The 27,011-nt window shown below is 35.7% G+C and overlaps 1 protein-coding gene across 1 annotated transcript in view; it reads right to left on the bottom strand.

Moving 5' to 3' along the window:
* Positions 1-7,668: 7,668 nt before the first annotated feature.
* LOC139960829 (calcium/calmodulin-dependent protein kinase type 1-like) overlaps positions 7,669-27,011 on the bottom strand; it is a 127,039-nt gene continuing 107,696 nt past the window's right edge. The window contains exon 9 of the mRNA XM_071959414.1: positions 7,669-15,467. Coding sequence (XP_071815515.1) covers positions 15,309-15,467 — 159 coding nt within the window. The 3' untranslated portion in view covers positions 7,669-15,308. The remainder of the gene's footprint in view (positions 15,468-27,011) is intronic.

Below are 27,011 nucleotides of genomic sequence, written 5' to 3'. Positions count from 1 at the left end.
ACCATGGTCGTCTATTATTCTCCATCTCTTTTGGTCTCTTAAATATTCTATTAATAACCTACATCCGCAGCTTCCTATACACAAACAAATAAATGCGTCCACACACTGGTGCAAACAATTTTATCGATAAGCAACAACACGGATATGAAGATCTCCTGATGGGGGTACAGAAAACTTGATCTCGGACCGCATTGTGCCTTCCTGATGTGCTTTAGCGCCATTCCTAAAGAAGTTACTCACATCAGTTCGAATACATTTGAGAAGCAAATGGACGCCCGTGTGGTATAGGCCTACTACTACATCGCATAATTGTTAGGGAAAGTATGTATGTATGCATGGGCGGCGATCATTGGGGGACGGGGGGGGACATGTCCTCCCAATATTTTAGGTGGGGGATATAGTATCTAATATCCCCCCCCCAATATTTGGTGGCATAGTTTTTTTGTGGCTATAAGAGCATATTTTTTTATGATATCGCTAGTAATTTCAAAATAGAAAATGCTTAAATGCAACTTACAAGGCCCGGGAAGTGCCATTTCCAGCGATCTGGGAGGCATTTTCGGCCAAAATTTTCTTTTACGCTTCGCGCCAACTCATGGTGGCACCATGCTTAAATAGTTTGCCTATAAGCTTCGCCCCTCCCTTGGCAAATTCCTCGCTACGCGCATGTCTAACCGTGTCACAATTTGTTACTAAATATCACCCAAAAAAAACGACACAGACTTTCACCGAGAGTAGGTTTTACTTATTTTCGATATGAATTAGCTAGACGGACCATGGGCGCAGATCCTGGTGGGGACAGCGGGACGCGTCCCCACCATTTTTTTCAGTGGTGGGGACATGATATACCGTGTCCCCACCAATTTGTCTTGACCAAACGCTGCATTGCAAATTTTCCTGTATTGAACTTTGGCGCAGTTTGATCCAGCATTGTGCAAATGACACTGCAGCAGTTCTCACTTTATTACATTTATCCACAGTTGTTAAATTTTGGAAGGAAATCGCATTTGCGGCAATCTATAATTTTTTTCTGGGAGAGGACCCAGACCCATCGTATACAAAAGTTTACTTGAATTATTTTTTCCCTGATTTTTTTTCTGCAAACGCCCATGTGTTTCCCCCAACTTAAATTTGTAAGCCATGAGATCTCAAATTTAAGGAGGTTTTGGAGCATTATTGGGTCTGGGAAGTTTCCGGCGATCTGGGAGGTATATTTGCCGAAAAAAAAATTCTTGTACGCTACGCGCGAACCAATGGTCGCGCTCCGCTTAGATAGTATCAGAGAACAGCCTACACGTCCCCACCATTATCCAAGTCTGATCTGCGCCCATGAGATGGACCGCATCCGTAATGAAATTTGGTATATATACAAAATATCACGAAGCGCGCGAACAATTTTGGGGATGTAGTTGCTACGCGCCTGCACCCAAGCAAATGTCCCCCCCCCCCCCCCAATATTTGAAACAGATCGCCACCCCTGTATGTATGTAAGCAGGAACTCGCGAAGAATCCTCAGTGGCTTATCAAAGCCGCAAGCTGACCGAAGTCAGTCTCTTAGATTCATATTTAACGTCCATGATTATGAATTGTCAATTGTCAACAACTCTGTAACTGGACGACATACATTAATCTTGGAGCGACTCGAACCGGGGACCTTATGATTAGAAGGCACCGGCGTTAATCATTGAGCTAACACTCCACTGTAAGTAAGGAGATTATTCGAACTAACTTTAGTTCGTGTATTTTCAGACATACTGTAAACACTTCCCGTCAACCGACTCCTGCAGCAATCACGTGGTTAAGAAGAATTCTAGTTGAAGGCCTCCGGGTCTTTTGACGAGAACGGTAGCAGCCTACGCGAAAGACAAACACATATTTGTTTATCTCTGTTTCACTAATTTGATATGGATGAACATAACTTTGATCTCCTCCCCTTAAAACCGTCCACTCTTTTCGCCACTAGCATATGTTTTTTTTCTTTCTATACTTGAACTCCAAAATGACCACCACTATTAGTGATATTGTTGGACTGTTATAATAAAGGTCTTAAAAGCTTTCAGGCATATTCCTCGACGGAGATATCAAGCTTTGATTTGTATAATGTGTTTTTTCTTTCTTTCTTTCTTCCTTCTCTCTCTATCTAGGTAAACCCTCACTCATCTGTTCACGGAGTTACATCGATAGCATTTGATCGATGAGTGTTACTCACACAGTAATGACGTCATGAGTTATGATTTCTTTACGTTATGATTTGATTTCAGTTGTCCAGTTTGATGTATCACGCACTTGACCTCATTTCCAAAAGAATAAGGTTTCAGAATCGCAGGGAGTATTAAAGGGAAAGCATGAGCTAATAGAAAGCAGGATTGGATCGTCGTGCAGGTCCTTTGAATAAGTGGATACTTTATTATCTAGCATGGAAACATTTAATCAGTTTAGACTCCATGCATGTAGCCTTCCATGGTTTCGACGTACTTTTGACGCAACACGTTGTCTTTCTCTGATTTCCTTTTTAGAATACCGAGCCGAGATTCGGCCAATGGTATGTTATAAAGGCAGGTAATGATCGTTTTCCTCCCACAGAAGTCCCACCAAGTATATGGTCAATACTTGTTAGCGAGATTGTTGATTTCAATATGTCTTTGACTCTCCGATGTCGTCGAAGCTTGAATCGTCCACGGACCATACCTTTCAAGAAGCTCTAAAGTCTAACTACTAGGGCAACACGATATTCGATTACACGATTTATATTACTACTAACACGTTCGTCCCGGGCCCAATTACAAACCAATCAAGAGGAGTTTTGATCGCATATGAATCTCTCGATTTGCCATGTTTCTCCTCTATAACCCAAAAGGCTTCGGGTGCATCAGCGCCTACAAGCAGACCCAATTCATACTTTGAAAACTCCCCAAGGAAATATATTTTATGCAGGCCCTATATATATATATATATATATATATATATATATATATATATATATATATATATATATAAATATATATATATATACATATATAAATATGTGTGTGTGACCTGTATACTTAAGAGACAGAATGTCTAATTATGAGTGTAATGAGTGACTTTATTTGGGTCATGCATGTATATTTCAGAATAGAAAATATATAAAACATCTCAGACATTCATCGTTTGCCCGTAAGCAATAGTTTCACACGTGTTATATGGATGTGTTTCTTATGCTTCATATGTTATACAGGCATCAGCTGCATCTATAGAAGTCAATAGAAATAATTGGACCATACATTGCAATCCCAACAGCCCAACTGAATTGAAACGTTCAAGTGTTGTGGATATGTTAAACTGATCACATGCAGGAGCATTACCCCAATTTTCGTCATGGGGTGAGGAGGGGGGTCTAAGATGACGGTTTTCTGGGGAACTTGGGTCTAAGGGAGGGTTTCCTTCCCCTGTGAGAAAGTTTTGGTCAAATGTAGGGGATGCAAGTTGGTGCTATACTTTGCAAGTTTTGAAACGTTGTAGGAGAATTTCCATTTTGTTTTATGTTTTACTGTAGATAACATATATATATTGTATTGTATAGGCCTAGCGGTATACTACGAACTTGTGAGGTGGGGTGAGCTGAAGTCCCCTACGTGGTTGCGTCCAGGATCACATGGGTAAAGCTTTAGGAATCTTCTGCAAAACTACTACAACAAGTGAATAACAAAGTCATCAATCCCTACCAATTCATCACTATTCCAAAATGAAGATGAGTCGGTATCAAGTAACAGTAATGTTAACAACACTTCGTATCAAAGTTATCAATTGTTCCGTTAACGTCAGTATTTTAGTTTTATTTGACTTTTCAATCTAAAGCCCAGAACCCAATACGTATACTCCTGACGTACACAACAAGAGCACATATCAATATCACCGATAAATCAGAGCCTGAGGAACTCATCGATTAATGAAACTAACATTTGATTGTTAATCCTCTTCTGTTTTATTTATTTATCATTATCAGAGATCTTTGCGTCATGGTATTTAGCCTACCTAGCGGCGATAGCGCTGCGAAAGGTTCTCAAATCGTGGCTTTGTGAACATTGCCTCCCGATGAAGGACACAACTCGCAGTATGACTTCCAATGTGAAACTGACACTTTTAAAGGTCTCCCAAAGAGCGAACTAAATTTGGAAGGAGCAAAGGAGTTTTAAAAGAGCAAATAAATAGCCTAAACTAAGAAGTCTTATAGTTATCCATAGATATATACTTATATATAGCAATTTAAGCTTAAACTTTGAAAACCATTTTACAATATCATGTGCACCCTTAAATCATACATCTCGATGTCACGAAAGGGTTAACAATCCACTGATTTTTTGGGGGGTATTTGATCGATTTTTGTGTGCTAACATTTTGGCGGCAAGGCTGCTACAATGTTGCCCTTTAAAGTACAGTATCGTCAATGTACTCGTTTCGGGATGAGATTACCCAAACCTTTCACCAACAAAAACACAAAAAGATTTTATGAAATTTCACCGGAGAGTGTGGGCCGGTAGGGTGAAAGAAGGAGGAGGGGGGGGGGGTGAACTGCTTTCAGCTATAGGGCCATGTAAAGTACACTTTTGATACAACAAGCTGGTGTTGAATGATACATCCGAAAACCGAGAGTATGGGATGACCTGGAAATCACCAGTATATGACTATAAACCAGTATTCGAAGGTACACAAAGTACACATGGATTGGCTTCGAAGGATGATTCTTATCGCAAAAGGTTACGAATAAATTATCTCATCGGGCATTTCAAGCCGAGCAGATGTTGTACCGTATGTTATAAAGAGGCACACACAATGTGATATCGAGTAGGCTTACGAGGTAGTAATAATAGCGAGGCTGAGATGTCTAGCTCTGCTTGGATGCACTTTGACAGAAGTAACGGCAGAAAGCAAAACTTAAACAAAGATAAAATTCTAAGTTATACGTTGCCTTTAGTGGACATTCCATTGTGTGTACATGTGAGAGTACAATATTATCGACAAGGCGAAAGTATGAACACTGTGGAGACATATACAAGATAAAATGTATATACAACAAATAACTTACCACTTCGGGGTGGCAGAGAGACGAAAACATGATACACAAAGCACATGGCAGACGACATATAGAGCGCATGTCGTTGCGTAGGAGTTGCACTTAAGGTTGCCATGAAATGCATTCAACTTAGAGACCTTTATGATGTACATGGCCAATGAGTGGCCGACGAATTCTATAAGCCGCAACGAACATTTGGTTTTTGTGCAATTAACATCCTATTAAGAGGTTAAGTACGAAATAAGAACGAATTTAGAAGGGAATGGAGACTTTGGAGGGAGGGAGAAGAGGAAGAGGTGTTCAAGCTGCAGTAATGCAAAGTTTCGTTCAAAAACACGTACGGTCTATTCCACTATTTGCATAGGGGTTTTGTGTTGCTGGCCTATGAAAAGTGTAACTCGTTTTAGACGTCTTTAATTAATGTAAAGACACAATTTCAAAGTCACATTTGCCTTAAAAGGAAACTTAACGTGAAACTATTTAGAACAAGACTTAGTAGCCAGCAGCCCATCCATAAACGTTGGCTATGCGGAGAACGGTGAGCACAACAACAATTCAAAGACGAACTGTTTTAGTCCCAAATTTCGGACGGCTCTAAAAAACAATGTTTTAATAATATATAAATAGAACGCTTACTTAACTTATATTCTGTAATAAATATAGGTTTCTCTGAGCCTTCTGAGGTATATGGGTTGGATATCAGGTACAAGTAGTCAAAAGTTTGTAGCATGTATAGTGCGTACCTGCCAATACGATTGTGTCCAAAGCAACCGGGAACAGAAAGGGACCTCAAGATTCTGCGCACCTTACAAGACTGGAGATTGGAATTTACAAGCTTATCTTTGTCCAATCAGCTTAAATTTTATATCAATGGAAAGGGAGGTTTTTGCTTCTGACGTAATCCGAGAGAAGGAAATATTTATCGTTCTTTTAAAGAGGGTTAATCCTGCTTTAAAAAGAAATAAACCGAATTGATGACCGGATTATACAGTCTGCAATTGTAATGGCGAAGAGACTAAATTTGTCTATAATCTTCCTCTTTAAATGAAACTATACGTTTAAAGTACATATTGGTTGAAGAGTTTGGATTTCTTTATCATTTAGAGAAGTAGGAAGTTAAAAGAAATCTTGAAGTTTAGGTTTCTTACCAAGGCAAACAGAACGTCAAGGATCAAACAGCCAGTGCTATTTTGTCCCTTCTTATAGTTGTTCAATCCTTACATTTTAGAGAAGTCACCCAACTTAGAACCTGGTCACGAAAACCAAACTATACTAAACTGCTCCACTGTCAACCCCAGTCCCCCCCCGCCCCTTCCCCCTCATTGCATCGAGGCTGTCATTGTATGATCATCGTCAAAATATGGTCACAGCTTTCTCGAGTTCCTCAGGATAGGAATAGCTTTTATAATCAATACACATTATCTTAGCCAAAAGATCGAAAAGCGATCAAAATAATCTGGTCAAATATCGAGATGTGACCACCAGTCTGAAAAGCTCAATGGTCTGAATTTGGGGCAAAAATATGTTTAGAATTTGTTTATACCTCTTGGATTTTTAAGATTCCTGACTAATGACGCGTATACACCTTGACGGGAAAACGAAGAAATCACTGGTGCTGTACGCATTGCCCAACGTATAGGTATACTCCATACCAAGGAACTGTCAGCGAGGCTCCCTGTTGTGCCTAGGTGTAGTATCGCGGCAGATCAAAGTGCCTATTTGAATGTTCATTAGCCTAAGATTAGCTGCATGCTATATCCACTTAGTGACGTAGCCAAACCATAATTCGAGATTTCAGAAAAAGAACTGATAGCCTGACAAAACATTTTAACATTCTCGTCGTCAGATTGAACAGGATTTGGTTTTGCAATCATTTCGATCCGTTCAAGTGTAGGCTGCTCGAGACTACCGTACTAACCTTTATTATAAACCGATATCGTCATGTAATGATATATCCATCTAATGTGGAGTGTCTTTAGCTGTCTGATTGCTATCGTGCCCGAGCCTCGGTATCTTGCGTGACCGTATTACTCTATGCACCCACACTGTCGAACACAGTGATGATGAAAAACGAATCTTATTATTAGAGAGCCCTGGATTTATGGCTCTTCCTTTGGGCGTGTCAGCAGTCACATGTCTAGGATCTTAATGTAGATCCGAATTTCCCCGGACACTTGTCCTCATTTTGTTTATCGTCAATGAGCTTTTACGCCGATTGGCGCAATTAAAAGAAGAAAATTATGTTCGAGTTTCTCGGCAGTGACAAAGCTGTAATAAATATATTGGAAACTCTCTTGACAGTGATATAGCCATCTAGCTACTCCGATCTGAGAAAAAAAGGTTAATTGTCAACATTAACAGTGCTCCCATCGTTCTGACCTTATTGTGCATAGGTTTATGGCAATTCGGTTGACTATAAACATTATTTCAACTTAAAATCTCTCCCACCCCCTCTCCCGAAACCTTTGAATAATAAAACATGCCCCACATCTTCATTTTCTCTCTCCTAAAAGGCAATTCTGTGTGCCTCATCACTCAGTCAGACTTCTGGAAGGTTTCCATATGTGGAATGAACAGTTATGACATGAAAAAGAAAGAAAGAAGGAAATAAAAGATTTTGTTTGCTTTTTCTTTTATTTTATTCTCATTTCAACACATCTCTAACATGTCCTGTCCATGATGTAAAATTTACACTGATTCACATAAAGACATGTTAAATACAAAAAAGGAACACAGACAATTTTTCACCAAATTCTATTACGGTTTAATTACACGTATTGACGAATAAAAGTTCCCTCCTTCTCATCATATAACACTCAAATATAAATTTCTGTTTTTTTTTCTATAATGATCTGTTGCAGAATAATAATAAAAACAATAATGATGATGATAATATAATAATATTAATTGCATTCCAAACAGCACAACCATGATTTGCATCATTGAACACATAAGTGTTAATGAAGTCATTTGTATTATTACATAGTGGATCGTTAACCTACATTAAAGCACCGTACATTTGTGTTGTTAATTTGTTTGTCTTAATAGTGATGCAGAGTGCCTAAGTTTAGTTAATATCACAAGGTTTTTAGTGTAATTGAAAGAACACATACCATTTTATCACTATAGAGCGATGAAAAACAATAAAAAATTGTATTGAATCAAAATTAATATCTTTTTTTTTTTTGTAATAGTAGAAAAGCACTTTAAATGTTAGATTAATAGCTTGTTGTGTTTCTTTGTGATTTTGTTCATTTCACACTTGGTGATAGTAGAAACATATTGCAAACACAGTCACTGATTTAAGCTGAAGATTCAGTTATGTTTGTGTAGCAAACATAGAGCCCGACCTGTCACCTTCACTGAACGACCAACAGGAAAGTACTAGATAACAACATCTGACATATCTGACACCCTTTAATCTAGACGGTGATCTTGCTCAAAGAAAAAACGCGAGAAAGAAGCAATAGTCAGACAAACATATTATGTACATGATTGATACGCAAGAAAACGCTTGCACTGAAAAGCAGTAAAAAATCCCCATCTTGAACAGCTTTCTTTTGTCACCCGATTCTGTGGATGTGAAAATGGGAGCGGTTTGCAAATGAATGCAATCTACCTTTAAACATTTTTCAATTATTCTCCAAAGTCAAAACAAGAAAATAATAATCAAGTCTTAAACCTTGTGTGTGAAGAAACATTTACCTTGTGTATCTCCAAAAATGGAATCAGAATTTTCTTAGCTGTTTGGGGAAATTATCCATGAAAGTTATCCCTGTCTCACAGACCAATAATGAAAGTTTGTGCCTCCTTTACGCAAAAATGTAAGCACATAAGTTCATTTGTTCACAGAGAACATAAATGCAAACAAACTCTCTAATAGTTACAAGACAGATTCACTTAGCACTTTGCCTCCTTTATAGCAAATATGGGTATAAAATGAAGTTTGAATGAGAGGATATTAGCAAAGACCCTTTGTGAGAAGAAATGTTTACCATTGCTTTACATTTTACATGCATGTGCTACATCTATCTTCGGCATCCACTTCACTCTTTTGAAGATTGTGAACACAGTCGAAATTCTAGGAGGGTAGATACATAGACTTCACACAAAACTTGCACCCTGCAGGTGTTGTTTTACTGTGCTACAATATCAAGCTGACAATCATTCATTCTAAACTACTGGTGGATCATGAAATTGCTACACGAAAACACGAAGCAGACAGAAAGGCATATTCCACCTTGAGATGATAAAAAATATTTAAACATCGAGGGATATTAACCTTCATTTCTGAAGCCTAGATACATAACATGCACAGACTATACATGGTAATAAAAGCCATCAAGTTTACTGTACAATAAAACCCTCAGTTACATCTTCTTTTTTTGTTGATCAAGGCACTACAGCTCTCAGGTATGGAAGATAGCAGCCTTCACCATAGTTACATTCACAGAGGAATTCAACCTGGTCTGTGATCATCACTGCCACAAGGGACGGTACTACTAGTCCAATATAATCGACTTGAATACATGAAAATTGATTCTTAAAAAAGAGGAAGGATTTTTACTGAGAGTGAAAAAATCCATAATCATAATCTTTCTCAATATTATATCAAATCAAACTTAGAATAAAGAGTTTAGAAAGAAATTTAATGATACAAAGTGAAAATTACGAAATTTCTCACTTTCAAAATAAAAGAAAATATTCAGTTATATAAAAACACAATCCTATATGATAATTGCACAAAAAACATCATTAATTCACAGAAATATTGGGTGGTGATATAAATCCTCTGCAAATGACTCACAACACAGCAGATCGATGCTCTCACAGTCGTTACTATGGCGACTGCACAAAAATGGGTAAAAAATAAAAAAAGCCATTAGGCTGCTTTACAAGCTACATGGGTTGAAGAGATGGAGGAAATCACCTGACTTTAATAAGACAAGGATATCACCCCAAAATACTCATTTCTAGTATTACATAATACACAGTAGTGAGAATCTTCTTAGTTTTCTATAGTTTTATCTTTAATATGACGGGGGAAAAAAAAGGAGTCGATAATCACAGGCATTAATTTAACCGTTCACTTCTGTTTGCTTTGAATATCTTAAGCCCGGTTATGAGAGGATCGAAAGGATAACTGGACCGCAATTAACTGCATTCAAATTATTAAATCTAAAACATTTCTCTTTACATAGAAAATTTAGGGAGGTCGACACAAATAAGTTGCATTTTACATTTATACCACAACCTTTGAAGGTTTTTAAGACCATCAAAGGTTAGCTGCATGATCTTTGGGAAGCCATATGGTAAGATAAGTAATTTGATCATGGTGGTAATATTTCTAACCATTTTTTTTTTCAGGGGTCAAAATTAGATGCAAATCCTTGAAATTATTCAAAAAACAATTCATGTACATGGCCCATTATAGTAGACAACAGTTCAAATTATTAATTTATTTATTGAATCTCCACATAAACCTTTGGGTAGCTCTGCTATCTTTGAAATCAAATCCTTGTTCTGCAATCCGACTATACAGTCATTGTCACAAAAATAAATAATTATAATACATCAGTAAATAAATAAAGGGAATATTTGTGCTATTTCTCTATCACATAAACTGCTGCTATTCTAGTTTAATACTTTATTCAGTTCTTACTTTTTCCTAATTCTTTCCTATTATTTGATGTTTTAACTCCTCTCACCTTTACCTTACCAAACCCACCTACGATCAAGCTGCTATTTACATATATAATTATATAAAATGCCACTTAATCCTATTATGAAGTTGCTGAACTGCTATTTAGCTAATGATCCCACTCTTTCTTGATTACTTTTTGTATCAATAATCAGAAAAGTGGGGGAGTTGGCATTTGCACACAATCGCCCACCCTATAAAGTAGAGCCTATAAATTTTTAATCAAGTTGTCCTCCTGAAGAAACACTTTCTTTTAGTCAAAATATTATAAAATGTAGGTATAATGTGGAAAATGGCTATATAGAACTGAACTTTTTCAGAGATGTTTGAAACAAAAATATAGCAGGATAGTTGGTCTTAAAGCTCTAACATAGCATCCATTCCACCTGCACTGTTGTTCTTCCATCCATGACACAAATGTCAGCTGATGTCTGGTTGACAGCCTGGGTAACCATTTATAAAGCCAAATGAATTGCTGAAAGTTAACATGACTTGATTGCGATGTAATTGAAAGAATGTTTTTTCCAACAAGTACAATCAGTAAAAGTGGAAAATACAAAACCAAAAACAGTGTGGGAGATTAATCATGGGAGGATGTGAGACAGAAATTTTGCTTCATGAAAATAAATAAATATAAAATAAGAAAACTAATTTCAACTGAGGAGAGAACTAGCATGGGAGATTGAGTGTTTCTGGCTGTTAGCATATTATATCATCCGATTTTAATACCAATGTAGCTCGTTCTTTAAACATGTCTATCCATTGAATATTCATATATCATCGGCAAATGAAGTTTTAAATTACACCTTCAAACATTAGGTGCACATTATTTGTGTTTTCAGATTTGATATGAAAGGAAATATTTGTAGATCTCTACTTTGACAAGGTCAAACAAGATGATCTTGTTACTATGGTAACAGCACGGGGAATTGGATGAAAGGAATAATAAAACTGTTATCAGAAACCCACACACATCATGTTTGCAAATCAAATTTTTTTTGTAATACTTCAATGAGAGGTAAAGAAAAGCAAGCAATGACCATAAAATTTGATATTTTGGAGGCTGATATTAAAAGATAAAATGCAACAGTAGGTACTAATGCTTGAGTTTTATCATGAATGTGGGTGGGTGAGTATGGGAGAATGGTTGCCCGAAGTAGGAAATGTATCCCAGCAGCACTGCTAAATCATGTGTTTTAATTGTTTATACAACATAAAGCAGAGAAGTTTTCATCTGTACTTATCACAAAGGTACTTCCTCAAGAGTTAACATGAATAAGCGGTTAAACATTCATAATTCGGATAGTCGTAATAGGAAAGTCACATTATTATGTTTGGATTAGATCAATTTTAAGTAAGGTAGCTTACTTTACTAAACGACGGGAAGAAAATTTAAACAAAGGGGAAGAAAAGTAAATGCAAAAGTTTTTGGGTAGATTGTTTCGTGAATGATGGCAATAGCCGTGAAATATGTGATTAAAAGCCTTTTCATTATCACTAAGTTGCCTATTGAGTCTCTAATGCCGGCCTTAATGCTTCCCCATGACTCGAAGCCATCGAACGAAATCTGACACATCCCTACCAAATGTTTATGCTCACTTTGATGTAAAGCGTCAATAAAATGATTGAAATGTGCAGGAAATAGTAGCTACCCACGCATGTAAACAAATCCATGTATTACCCAAAAATGCTGCTCAGATGTATATCTTGTATTCATTTTGTCTTTGTAAATAGAACTGAATCCACAAAAATGAAACCTAATGCTTCTAGGGTTTTCTATTACAAGATCCATTATAATGAGATGATGAAATATAAGATAGTCCTATAAAATTTTTCAACCCTATTCGAAATCACTCCACAAAGTTTTGTTTCTGACCTAGCTTTAAGCAAAAGCAGTCTGCATGCTCTTCTGTTTTCAAGGTTCTGCATGCAGAAAAGAAACAGTGACAAATTAATTTTGACTGTGCTTAATATCTGTCTCCGTGCATACTTTGTGAAAATTAAGAAACAAGGGGAGGGATAAAAGTAACCTTTCCAACTTGCCGTTTCTGCAAACTGGCATGAATGAACAAACAGTTCACTCGACAGGATGGAATAGGAAAAGTTGTGTGAAAAGACTGGGGTCTGCTTGTGCATTCCTTTTCAAACTCCAAGAACTGTTTCACACCAATGGATACATTTAAGAGACCCTTCACAGTTCTACAGAACCAACATTAAGTGTCTCCTGTCTGAACGAAGAAACATATTAGGTTATACTTGTCCAGAGCAGATGCATAACACTTAGTTAATATAGTAAAGTTCCACCTTACTTTACTTTTTTTACCTGCCTGCAGATAACAAACTCTACAAGTGGGTGTTTCTGCAATTCCCTTCAGTGGAATAAACTTCAAGTAAACATAAAAACTTGGAAATTAACCCTGCTTCATCATAATACATATAATTGAGTAACCTTCTTCCAACAACCATTATAGTAACCTGGGTGTTTCAAAGTTTCTCAGTTCTTAATTTAAGAGGACCATTTATGTGCACAACCACCATGATTTACTTAAACTGCAGGCTATATATCTCTGCCTTTTTTTTCTTTCTTTTTTTCCCCGCTCGGGTATGCACGGTAACAACATGTATGTACACAATATATGAACTTCCTTCTCATTTCCATTGCAAAGGAATATCTCCATGGCAACAAAATTGTTTTATGGTACTCTAGCAACCACTCAGGCACAGGATGTGTCTATTTATCATCATATAAATGTATGATGTTTTTATGTACAGTCATGATCATGTTTGAACTTTTCAAGCATATTTAGGGGCAATTCTTTGCTTGGTATGAAAGAAGTAGAAGATGTAATTATCATCCAAGAAGGAATTCATTCTAGCCAATGCTTTCGAAGAATGTTTGTTTCTTCTTCATTACTTAACTTCATAATTGCTTCAAGATATATCAGTGGGTTGATACAATTTTCCGAAAGAATTTTTTTAAATGTGAACAGAATAATTTGGTACTCACCCATTAAACATACATTGTTCTCTGTGATCATCATCGTCATCATCCTCCCTTACATTTTGACATAAATTTTTTTCTGTACAAATGTGTTATGAAGTCAAATCACTCACCTCAAAACAAGAAACTAAAGATCATATCCTATCTACTAGTTTTTTGTTGTTGTTGCTGACTTTTAAAAATCCAGCAAGTATTCTAATCAAACTGGCGGTAGTAGTTTGGAAGTACATCTCCTAGCTCATCTTAGTCCTCCCCTTCCCTAACACAAGAAAACTCCATAAATTCACATAAACATAATACCCTATACTTTTACTCCCACAGACAATAATTTTATGGACTGCAACAGTTGCCCTTTTTTCACAGAATAATAATCTCTCAGGGAATATAAAGTTAGTGTCCAAATTTTGTGTAGCAGCTTAAGCACTTCTGAATGTTGTCTCTCATGAGATGGTTACTGTGTGCAGGAAATCGCATAATGTCTTTGCACTCGTACAACATTTTGTCACGAGATGCCGGATAAGTTATTCCCTGTCACTACTAGACAGGAAATGGAACTGAATGTTACGCGATACTAACTTATGATAGAGTTAAAAAAAATTCATGCTTCACGTAAACTAGCAGTCCTTAACTAGTCAATTCAAGTGAGACACAAAACCCAACCATCGCCTTTGGCTTAGTATATGACAGAGATCTTTGGAGAAGAATAATTCTCTCAAAAAGCAAAGAAATATCTTCTGTTTGGGAAGTAGCAGCCTAGTTCAAAGCTCGCGTCTGGCAGCTGTCATTTTCGTAGAATCTGCGATGTCATAGTGCCGCTAGGATCCGAATCCTGTTTACTTTCTCCTTGTTTATCTTCTCATATTTTTCAAGGTAGAATTAATAATGTTGACAATGTTGAATCCAATTCCGTGATTACGTCATATTAAGAGGGTCGATAACTTTTAGATTCAGCATTTGCAAAACCCATCTCCATTTTGAGGATAAACATTGTAATAAACATGTAATTGAAACACATGTGGCTAGATAATGTCAAAGTCAATTGATCAAAGTCTCCATTTTCTGTGTGAAGAAACACTAAATCTGTGTGATATTGCACATATGGAACAAGATTTTTCTTAAAAGCCCTTGGTTGGAAGTTGTTCTCTATCACATCGATCCATAATGATCGTGGGGTTTGTGTCTCATTTAAGTTCACGTAAACACATACAGCTTCCTCCCATAACAAGACAGTGATATGTTATAAATTTTCATACAAAATTTCACTTATCCCAGACAGCTCCCATTTTTTCTCTGTAAAACGAATTAAAAAAAGGAAGAGAAACGGAAAACAGAAGAAAAGAAAACTCAGATATTTAAAAAGAAATGGGTTCCCTTAAAGGGGTTTGGGAAATGAAAGCATACAGGTTTTTTTTCTTTCCTTAAAAAAAAATTCAAAACAAAGCAGTCTTTCTCATCTGTTAAGACTGCAGGCTTCCCCTAAAAATCAACATGGATGACCATGACGACGACGGACGTTGCTACTGGATCTGTAAAGCGGCCCCTGAGATGTTTGTTCAGCTACTGACTGATGACTTTGGAGAAAGATCTTTTGCGCCTTCGCTTTTGTCTGACTCACTGCTGTTGCTTCTGTTTCCACCGTTGGCAGCGTCACCTCCGAGACCGAGACCGAGTTTCCTCATGTGTCTGACCACTGCCGTTGCATTGAAGGCTTGCTGATGGGTAAATCAAAACGAAATAAACAAAAGGTTAAAAAAAATTTATATATATCTATATCTATATATATATATTTTGAGCAGGTATGTCGAAGCTTGCTTACGTCAGTTTGCTTGCTTTTGTTTTCTTTCATCGTTATTTTATCCGAGTAATTATATGCAACTGGTACAGAGTTCAATGGACAAAGATCATTTAATAAAGTGGAATGTAAGGAAAATAGCAATAGTCAGAAACCATCAAAAATATAAATCCAATAAAAGAACAAAGTAACCACTGTGATATATATATATATATATCAAAATCTATATATATATACATATATCAAATACAATATGGAATGAGGAATCAATGCTTTACAAGAAAATTGACTTCAACTTTTACATTTTGTCCCACAAGCTTTTTGACATCTACTGTACTATGACATATATATATATTTAAGCGAATGAGCCGCATTGCTCGCTCTGGGATTTTACTAACGAGTAGTGTAGAAAATGTGCCAAGAAAAACCCACACAAAAACTTCACTTGAAACTTTCACTTGAAGCACAAAACTTTAAAATAGGATCCACGGGATGGAGCAGGTATTACAAGCATCCCATTTATGTATTAACTCTATGCTAACGAGTCACGTAGTTTGAAAAACACCTGTCCCACGATGAGTCAATATTTGTGTAATGAGATGTAACCAGCATTCAGGGGAACAATTCAGCTAGCGTTGTCAGCGACATCAACCCACATCCAAAATAATCATTGAAAAACAAAGAAAATTTTTTTTAGCTGAGTCATAGTAGATATATTTTAATTTAAAAAAAATTAGCAACTGTAAAGAATGAGATCTTTGTCAACATATTGCACTCCTGAAAAAAAAAGTTAGTTTTCTTCCTTACTTTTCTACCAGCTATTGATAAAGGTATGCTGTATTGGCCCCAAATATGCTAGATATTCAAATATGGTCACCTTTGGTAAAAATTCTCAAACTGTTTTATTACAACCTTCGAAGAAATTTTCCTCACTGGGACATTCAGCCATACTGATTGTTCCTTAATGTCTGAGAACAATTTGGAGAGTAAAGACCTCCAGTAAATTACTATTTGAAAACTTCTAGCAATTATAGCATGCTACCTGTATTATTTGGGGCCTATACTGACTACCTTTAATAATGCAACTGAAGATACCTTCAATCATCTCGTCGGATTGAATTTTCCACATTCAGGCTGATGAGCTAAACTAACACAATACAATGCCTTCCAAAAGGTGCTAGTACTTAAGTTTGTAAATTCAATGCTATTGTTTGCATCATCTGGCCTTGAAACCATAGTAACAGTTCACAATCACAGTAAAATCGGCAATATTCTAGGACAAATGAATACGATAGAAAGCAATAACCTAAGCGTTAAATTATTGCGCTCCTTTGATTCGATGGTAATCACTGAAGGCAGGGAGCATATATGGTCAGTTGGCAACTAGATTTATGGGCTCTATTAATGAACGTTAGTAACCATTATTAAATAGAATGCTTGAAACAGATCACTCACTGTCACATTTAGTTCAAGAATCATGCTCAAAGGCATATATATATATTAGATCGATATTATCATGAAAAGAAAGGAACAATAAAAAAATTAATAAAAAAAAAAATTTTCATGATTAATATTAATCTGACTTTATTTGATGAAAATGAAAGAAAGTCTGAAAGAGAGTTGACATGATAGTACTTTGTACTTCTGGAAAGTGTCTTTCAGCATTTTACTACTAAAGACCTATTTTGCAATGATTTGTAGATAAAAAATTTACACTGCATGATGACAATATTACAAAAACCAATTATCTTCCGTTAAGTTTTAATAGAAATTTACTATTAATGACCCTGGTTTAGAGCTTTACGCATTGCAACATGTTTGTTGAAGGGATGACGACGCCATTGTAATCAGGATCGTGGTACTTTATGTGGAAGTGAAACAGCATATACTTTATAGAGGTAGAATTCCATGTGCATGATAACAATATAAAGTCATTTCATAATCTCAACAGCACATGTGTAGGCACATGATAGTCATTCCATACGTGAGGGTACTATATGACTACACCCACTCGCCCACATGTCCCACTCGCCCACATATGCCCCACTCACCCACATGTACGCCCCACTCGCCCACAATCACCTTCATTCATGTCCAGCTTGTACTGACAATTGTATGAGCAGTTCATGTTTCTATGTTCCAGATAAATTTAGGTTAGGAACTGTTCATACTGTCAGTACGAGCGCTTTGAAGCAATAACATTACAGGACAGTATACAGTGGTTTTAGCATTAGCTTGGTGATTGTTAATTGTCGTCATATATTTGTTGTTTTGACTTGTATAAATTAAAACGAAAACGAGATCCGGATTTGTGCTTGAGAATACATGCACTACATGAGTTGAACCACAAGTAGCCTGTTTCACAGATGGAATATCACAGAAGGGTTTTCATATTATCGGAAAACCTCTGTTCCAATGTGTATGAGGATAGTCCAGATTGTACTTTACGTATTTCTCAAGTCTGAATTGGAACCTTTGACATGTATCATGTGAACATTGTGACCTAACAACGACATAAACAACCAGCAGCATCATCATAACCAAATTACACTAAAGAGCCTTGAAGGTTCTCTTTCCTTTAGGTTGTGCAGAAATGTACAATTGGTGAATAAACAGATCATTGAGAATTAGCACAGGTTTTATTATGCGTTTAATTCACTTATCACGATCTCATATGTTGAAGTGTGATATAAAAGTATAAGATCATTTCACATGTAGGAAGAAAGAAGACCTATCAGTGATCACTTAATTTTCATTCCTTCTAACCATCCACCCACCCAACCAGCTCACCCACCCACCCACCCACCCACTCCAACTCTCCAAAGAGAAAACCACCATGCACTTTTGGCCTGTGCTAATTGTCATAAATCATAGAACAATTAAAATGGTTAGTGGAGCATAGCACGACATAAAAACTTGGCACGAAATCTCCAAACCCGGTTTTTGGAACAGTTGCAGAGTTTCGACCCCTTTTTTTAATACGAGTCTCTGAGCGCAGCGGGCAGTTTAAGGCCTCTTTGCCGATGGTAACGTAAAAATGCGGCTAACTCATCCAGGTCACTTAATCTGAACAAAGTAGGTCATTATACACTGTCTTCTGATTGAGTAACCTGCTGGGCGTCAGGTTATAATACTCCACTCTATCGATCTTCTATCCACGTAATTGTAAGAAGCAATTACGGCCTGTGATCCTCGTAATATCGGCGAGTGTTCATCGACATTATATATGCTATCGGACGGACAGTGATAGATGGCTGAAAGTTCAACCATTTAAAGGGTCAGGATTTACTTTTGTCACGTGATCATTTAATAGAAACCTCTCTTAGTGAGGAGAATATTTAGTCATTAAAAATACAAGATCACATGCAACAACAATTGCAAGCTTTATTAGATTAAAATATATATTATATATTTAAAATATTTCTTTAGGTTTTTCTGTATTTATTTTCTACTTCAGTAATGTTTCTCTATACCTTCTGTTTAATGATATTGTTTTATATTCCTATTAATAAATATGTGGTTTATATATATTTATACCGGCTTTTTAATAAACTTCAAACTTCCATTTTCATGTCTACAGTTGACACACTGGGACGGATGATCTGTCTTGAGCAGACTGTACGGCGATTCCATTCAACAGATTAGGCTAATCTTTTTTTTCTTAGTTTGTTCTTATTGCTATTCAATACTGTAAGTTCATCCATTTGACACTTGTGCATGATTGAGTCATTCCGCAATCCACATTGCAATTTTTTTAAACATCATTTCCAAGCAAAAATCTCCATACTTTTAACAAACCGTCATCTCAACTACATTTTCATTCGTTCACACTTTCCACACTTTAGTTCCCCTTCAACAGAAAGAGATGGAAAATTGGTTGTAAAATTTTGTAATGGTCTTGAAGTCTAAGCGAATCAAAGTAGATGCATATATATAGCAAGAAGATAGAACAGAGAAGAAATAGTTACGTTATATCATAAATCATCAAAAAAATAGTTGAACTGAAGTGCAAGTTAGAATATAGTAAAGGACAGACAGTACATGTAAAAAAACAACAAGTTGCACGTTGGGAATATCACATGTCCCTTAGTTTTGTTGCTTTGCTCTATCGACAGTGGAAGCAAAATTTATGAACAGTAGCATACAATATACTTTTGACTTCGCAATAGGTTGCTACCCTTTCCAACAATCACGCCAGATAACAGTGTGATCTTTTTGAAACATTAATACAAGCCCTTGAGACCCCACATAATCAGGACCATGACCACGGAAACGACCACAACAAAATTTCCTAATCAGAAATTTCAGTAATTAAGACCAAGCAAACCGTGACTTTATATCTAGATGTCTGAGCCGAGCGCAAATAAATTATTGGGAATTGGGGAGAAAAAGCTAATTATTTCTTCTAATTAAATCTAGCACATTTTCACTACAAAACAACAGACATCTTATTTGCATATTTAGGGTATGTCACACCTTTAGTTTCTGCTTGAAATGAAAACTTTATAGTTTGAATTTTTGTAACTGATGGTTGCATGGATGGAGGATTTTTCACTTATCTATAAAAAAAATCTGGGCTTAAGATGACACACTGATCACTTCATAACAATTATTATTAACAAAACACTACAGTGACGATAGAAGTGAACACTGCAGCCAGAAAATGACACTGACTTTTGGCATGCCAATGAAGTAATACAACTGTATATTTTTAGTAATTTAATTCCTTTCTGCAAATTTTTTGCCAATTTTATGATTGTATTTTCATAACAATACATGACAATAAAAATGCAGCTCATTAGGAAAATGAGTAAATGCATATTTGAAATACAATACATCAAGAAAAGTTTCAACTTTTTTTCCTTCAAATTTCCAAATTGACAATTTGCAAGAAATTTTATCTGCAAAGAAGTCTTTATACCTGAATGTGCTCATTAATTGTACTCTAATTAACAATTAATCAGTAAAAGCCAAATCTGAAATCGATCATTTAAATTTGAAATCTTAGTATAAATCTGGAAACTAATATCTAAATGCAAACGAAGAGGAAATGAAAATGAGGAGACTTAATTGCGTAAAGTTTGCCATGCAACATCTGGGAAATACAATGCATGATGACACAACATACAGACAATTAACGCAATGGTCAAATTCCTCTTCAGTAAAGGTATACAGCTTCCACATACTATAAATAACTACAAATGTTTATAATATTAACATCATTTAATTGATATATTAAGCCAAGCAGCCATTAGAATGATTGCTGTTGGTCTGCTAATCATTTTCGGATGGAAAACTGCCAGATCAATTGTATGTGCATAACAGGAATTTAAAGTAATTTTATGGTAAAATGTTTAAGGATTGACTGACTTGACTGAGTTTAGGACATACTGTTTAGTTGACATTTATACACTCTTTCATCCTAACAGCTTAGGCAGTGCCTTTAAGCAGTCATGTTTCAGGTGAGATCAATAGGCAAACAACTGACCAATCAGAATGCTGAAGGAGACAGAATTAGACTGAATAAACGTAATCAATCATCGTAGGAACTGCATGTTGATGTGACATATAATGAAAAAAGAGTATAAATCATTATATGTTCCTTTAAGTTTTATCCTAACAGCTTAGGCTGCCACTAATGGTCATGCTTCAGATGGTTGCCGAGCATAAAAACTGGCAGATCAAATGCTTATCTCATGTGGATGACTTGATTAGAATGTGAATACCCAGGAGAAGCTTTTAAGAAACTGTTTTCAAATGCTTTGTTGTTTTCTTTGGAGCTGATAAGCAGCTTATATTTTACAAGGTCACTAGACATTGGCTGCTGATGAAATGCTTATCTCCCGAGATGATTAATCTGCCCTTTTTTTTTAAGTTTGTAGGTGGTAGCCAATCAGATCAGAGATATTAGGGATGACATCCTCCATTAAAAAACATACAAACAAACCCCACACTTGGCATTCCAACAGCATAATTCACATAAAATTAGGTAGCGGTATATGCAAGAGATGGACATTTTAACAAGCCTTCAACAAGTCAGCTCTTTACTTACAGTGGAAAGACGAGCTCTAGGGAAAATGTGTCAAGAAAAAAAATGAATGGGGATGTCCCTTTCTTTGCAAGAGACATATTGACTGGAGAACTGAAAACATCACGTTGCTAATGTGCTAATGTTAAGTTCTGTTGTAGATTGAGAAAGAGGTACACGAGGAAACTCTATACATAAATTTGTTTTTATTAACCCCTCCTTCAGATATGTAGTTCGCGGATTCTGTTCCTGTAAATAATTCTGAAAAAAAAGTAATGAAATGATGACAGTCCTGTAATGCTGTAGTGCTTTATCATATGTCAGATCATGATTCAGTATACACAGCAGTAGATAAATTGCTATACCAGCTTTTGTAACAATTATACCAACAAAAAAATCTGCTATGCAAAATGAATCAACATTAACCGTAATTAAAGTAGGCAGCAAGGTAAGGGAGTTGAGAGCTAAGCTGAGGCCCAAAAAGTCTGAAATCAAAACTGGAGTTTTATGTTTATTATCTCCATTCTCTCACAATTAACAAGCCTTTCCACATAAAATGAAATTTTTAACCCACAATGCATGTCTATTGTACTGCGCTACAGGTTATGAAACACACAGGTATAGAAAGGAGAAAAAAATGCCATGTCATTGTAAATCAAATTCTGAATCCAGCACTCGGGTTAATAGATCTGAACGTCTTAAAACTCAGGCAAGCAAAGGAGAGATTTTACTCATGTTGCCATAGCTACCAATATCATGACAGAGCATTATTTCATTAATAAATATAAAGATGTACTTAAATTGCTCGTTTTGATGGATCAGTGAAAAGGCAAGCTAACAAGTATTTGTTAATATGTTGTTTCTGTGAAACAGATGAAAATTCAACGTGCCATTTTCAAGTATTTATATAATCTTGGTTTCTTTATATAACTAAGGAGATATATTGATCAGAATAGCTCATTAATGTATATCTCACTTTCATATGTTTACCACAAGGTTGGATGGGTGTGGTTTATTTTTCCTCTTTGTTTTCCTGCTTTATATTGATTTTGTTTTCACCACAAAAGGAGAATAAATTTGATATACAAGAGTCTGCAAGTGTGGAGGACAGGTTGGCAATATTCCCAACAAGTTTTTGTGCACAATGAAATTTCTTCTTGATCTAGCTTTGAGATCTTGATCTATTGTATCAGATTTGCACTAAATGAAGGCTAATTAAAAATTATTACATAGTTAGTTAATTACTTAATTAGTTAATATATAATATGAGATATCTGTACCCAAGATGTTATGTCACTGTTACGTTGACAGCTGTTTACTCTATCAAAGCAAGTTCAAGAGGATATGCAGGCTTTAAAAACAATCACAAATTTTGCAAATTCTTTTGTATATGTTTGAAATAATTCCAACACTTTTTCGAAATCAGTCAGTTTAATTCTGTTAATAGCTCATAATACTTCAAAATGGCAAAATGCATTTTACTTTCTATTCAGAGAATTAATGGTCAACTTCTGTTGAAAGATTCTTAAAAGCACTACTAGTTGATCAAACACGCATCCACACACCCACATACATGCAAACATAATATCCTGATTAAGAACATTACAAGAGCTAGTTATAGTAACTTTAAAGGTAGTCAGTATAGGCTCCAAATTATAGCACGCTATAATTAACAGAAGTTTTCAAAAAGTACTTTCCTGTAGGTCTTTACTCTCCAAATTGTTCTCAGACATGAACACACAAGATGACTGAATGTCCCAGTGAGGAAAATTTCCTCAAAGGTTGTAATAAATACAGTTTAAGAATTTTGACCAAAGGTGACCATATTTGAATATCTAGCATATTTGTGGTCCATACAACATACCTTTAAAATTGATTGAAATAATGATGAGTAGCTGATTTCTGCTAAATAAAAACAAATCATTTAGTTTACTTTACATACTCCTCAATATTCCTTACTTATGCCTTAACTTTATTTCCGTGTTGAAAAGATTTCAAAGCTTTATATATTTCCTAGCTTTTTATTCGTCGGTTTTGACATCTGAATTTTGAAAATCATTCCTCTGGATCATCTTTGAAGCCTCTTGACAATACAAGATTCATTCATTCATTTTTAATTCATTTTCAGACAATGTACACTTGAATTATGTCGAAATGAGTTACTTTGAACTGTTTGTCTTAAATTTCACTGTAAGATAATTATTCCATTAGCAAATTGTTAGTTTGATTTATGCATGTGTTCCAAGTAAAAAAAAAAAAAAACATATAATTCAGGGGAAACAAAACATGTTAATTGGTACTATAACCTCTGATGAACCTTACTTTGAACTAAAAATGATTAAAAATGGGGGGGGGGGGGGAGAAAAAGGAAAGCAACCACATAGGCTGAAAAAGTAATTCATTTCATGATTCAAACCAGGTCAATGAATATCTTCATGTATGCCAATGTTTTGACATATAGCGAACACTGACAAATATTGAGAGAAATTTAGCTGCAGTGATGTAATATGACAGCTCTTTCACTTGGTGGTGGCGATCGAAGAAATTGAGAAAAATGGAAAGTCTAATTGTGAATTTTGTCCTAATTATGCCATTAAGTTGCCTAAAATGTCCCACATATTAAGTAGCTCATCTAGCCCTGACCAAACTCCCTCCCCAATGCCCCTTTCTGGCATGTGGATGGCCATACTAGCAGTGCAATTTGTGCACTTAGTCAAAACCTGATTGGTTGATGGGAAAAAATGTCTGCTCAGCTTGTACTACAATGTAACTATCAGTTTCCTGTTGAAATTATGATCACCATTTATGCTGACTTTCTTAGCAGTTTACCATGATTTTGCTATATATTTAGTTCTTAAGCAATCAGCACTATCATGCATCATCTTATACTTATACATGATAGCGCACACACATGTTCATTGCTTGAAGACCATAGTTACTGCAGAATCATGACTAACAGGCCTGCCTGATTACTGAATTACAGCTCTAATACAACTACCAGTACCATACCGTCAGCACGACGGGATTCTAACAGTTGCTAAAGGTTTATCACATACGAACCTATTCTTTGTAACTAAACCAATCTCCTGTTGTTCCCATGGATATACAGTCAGTATCATGATGTCACATACACTGTGTCACATAATGCACATTACATTACAAATATTTACACCATGTGGTTAACTATATAACCATTAGAATATTAAATGTACTGCTATCGTTTAGATACATGTCGATAGTTATCATTATGTCACACCTGAATTGTAATGTATTAACACAACATGGGAACATTATATGTCCTGCAGTGAATAAGTATTATCACATTATTATGCACTCATATAATTTGTTCATATATTATGTAACATATATACATACTCATATTAACATCCTGTGAAGAAAAGGTATCATTATCTCACACAGATTTTGATGAATAATGTAAACATATACATCCCAACATTAATGTCCTGTGGGCTTAGCAGCTTTGTCAAATGTCACAGAATATGATGCTAAGTTATTTAGTACAGCCTGTGTCAGAGTTTCCTAAAGTATATTTCTCAATAGACTATTTGAGGAACTGGCATGAGCCTTCGGCCAATATTTATAGACATCATATTATTTACCATCAACAAACTAAATTCCTTTCTTCAAGTCAGTATGTCAAATATAATAATAATAATGAACACCTTCAGTTCGAATGGAAGCAAATATAGCCTGTTTGATACTGGAGGGAAGCAAAAAATATAAAATATGGTAGAAATGTTCCAATTATTTTAGACTTAAGATGTAAACTTCTGCTGATAGAGCAGTACTGTTTGCGTGTATTGTCACAGCTCTTTTTTTGCACTATATATGCAACAGGTGTTAGTTAAAAATGGTGCAAAACCTCTTTGTACCCTTTCGAATATTCCAAACGACAACAAATCGGATGAACAATGTGTGCATGACAATCACCGCACGGCGGCGGCAGTTCCCAGGAAAGCCATAGCAACAATGTTAATTACTACGAGTCACTCAGAATCACATCCGTCCCTCGCAGCTATATACATAGGGGGCCTGTCAACTTACAAATTCAACCTGCTTCAAACTCAACAGAGATGTATAATCTTTTACAAAATATCGTCTGCTCAAAAGGCCTTACTTTCTTCATAATACCTTTATTTTATTTTTAGTGTTGTCATATACACTGGACACTTAGGACAAGAAAAACTGGGCTAATTTAATGATATTCAGCGCAGTGAGAATTAATTACAGGTACATTTTGAATGACTGCAAATTGGAAAGAAGAATTTACGTTGATTGGAAAGTTACAAAAAAAAACCGGCAGTATGGTAGCATAGAGGATTCCAACCAATGAAATAGCTTGTGTTAATTGGCCAAGAGAAGGTATGGTGTACTACACTGGTGAAGCACATTTCAAGATGTTTTTAATGGCTTTTCTAATTTACCTAATTCCCATAAGAAACATCAAATGTTTTTTTTTTACAAAATGTCATGTAAATATCAATGATGAACAGGACAAAATGTTGAAGAATCTGCATTAATTGAAATAGCTAATTCAACTCCCTGGGTAATTTACAATATCAAGACTTGAAATATGAAATTTTGTTTCTCTGTCTAAAATTAAAGAAGAATAAAAGACTCCATATACTTTTACTCAAGGCCACTGAAAATGAATTGTTTTAAGGACGTCAGTCTGTTCAAAGGAGGAGCTGGAGATTCGTCGCAATTTTCCAGTAATTTTTCCCCACTTCCCTCCAAATTCTCGGTGCACATGTATCACTGTCGGAGGAAGCGATGACCCTGGATTTCCTCTCCGAGAGTATTCTTGACCTTTAATGAAAGCTGAATAATTACTGAAAACCATCCGATCTTCCTACTCCGAATAAAAAGGACGTTTGTAAAGGGGGACTCAAATAGGTTGATGCGACAGAGAACTTCTAAAGGAAGCATAACATAAATATTTCTACAACATTGATTAATGACATATATGCAAACAGTATTTATGTGCTCCAGCAATAAAATGCCTGATTAAATCCCTGGATGAGACAGGTTGAACATTAACGAACGAAGACGTCTTATTAAGTGAAATGACTATAGCTTGATAGCTCATTTCCATAGCGATGACAGCTGGTCTTTTTCAATGTTGTTCATCCTCGAAAGGCTAATGTACTAAAATATAAAATCCATAATTCACAATAAAAATCACTTCAATATCATATCATAGATCTTGGAGATATGTAACAGTTGCAACTCTTAGAAATATAATGAAAGAAACTTTAACAAGATATGGCGAAAAAATCAAGCGGAAAAAAATGTAAAAATCAAATAAAGTTCAACAAATCATAACGGCATTGTGTAATTTATCGTACGGGAATCCTCTTACATATATTTAGTACAATGAATAATCACTTTGTTTTACAAAATGTGTCAATTCAT

This window comes from Apostichopus japonicus, chromosome 20 (assembly GCF_037975245.1).
Source record: "Apostichopus japonicus isolate 1M-3 chromosome 20, ASM3797524v1, whole genome shotgun sequence".
In the NCBI taxonomy this organism is placed as follows: domain Eukaryota; kingdom Metazoa; phylum Echinodermata; class Holothuroidea; order Aspidochirotida; family Stichopodidae; genus Apostichopus; species Apostichopus japonicus.
The sequence above is the reverse complement of the archived record's forward strand: the minus strand, read 5'-3'. Positions and strand labels throughout refer to the sequence as shown.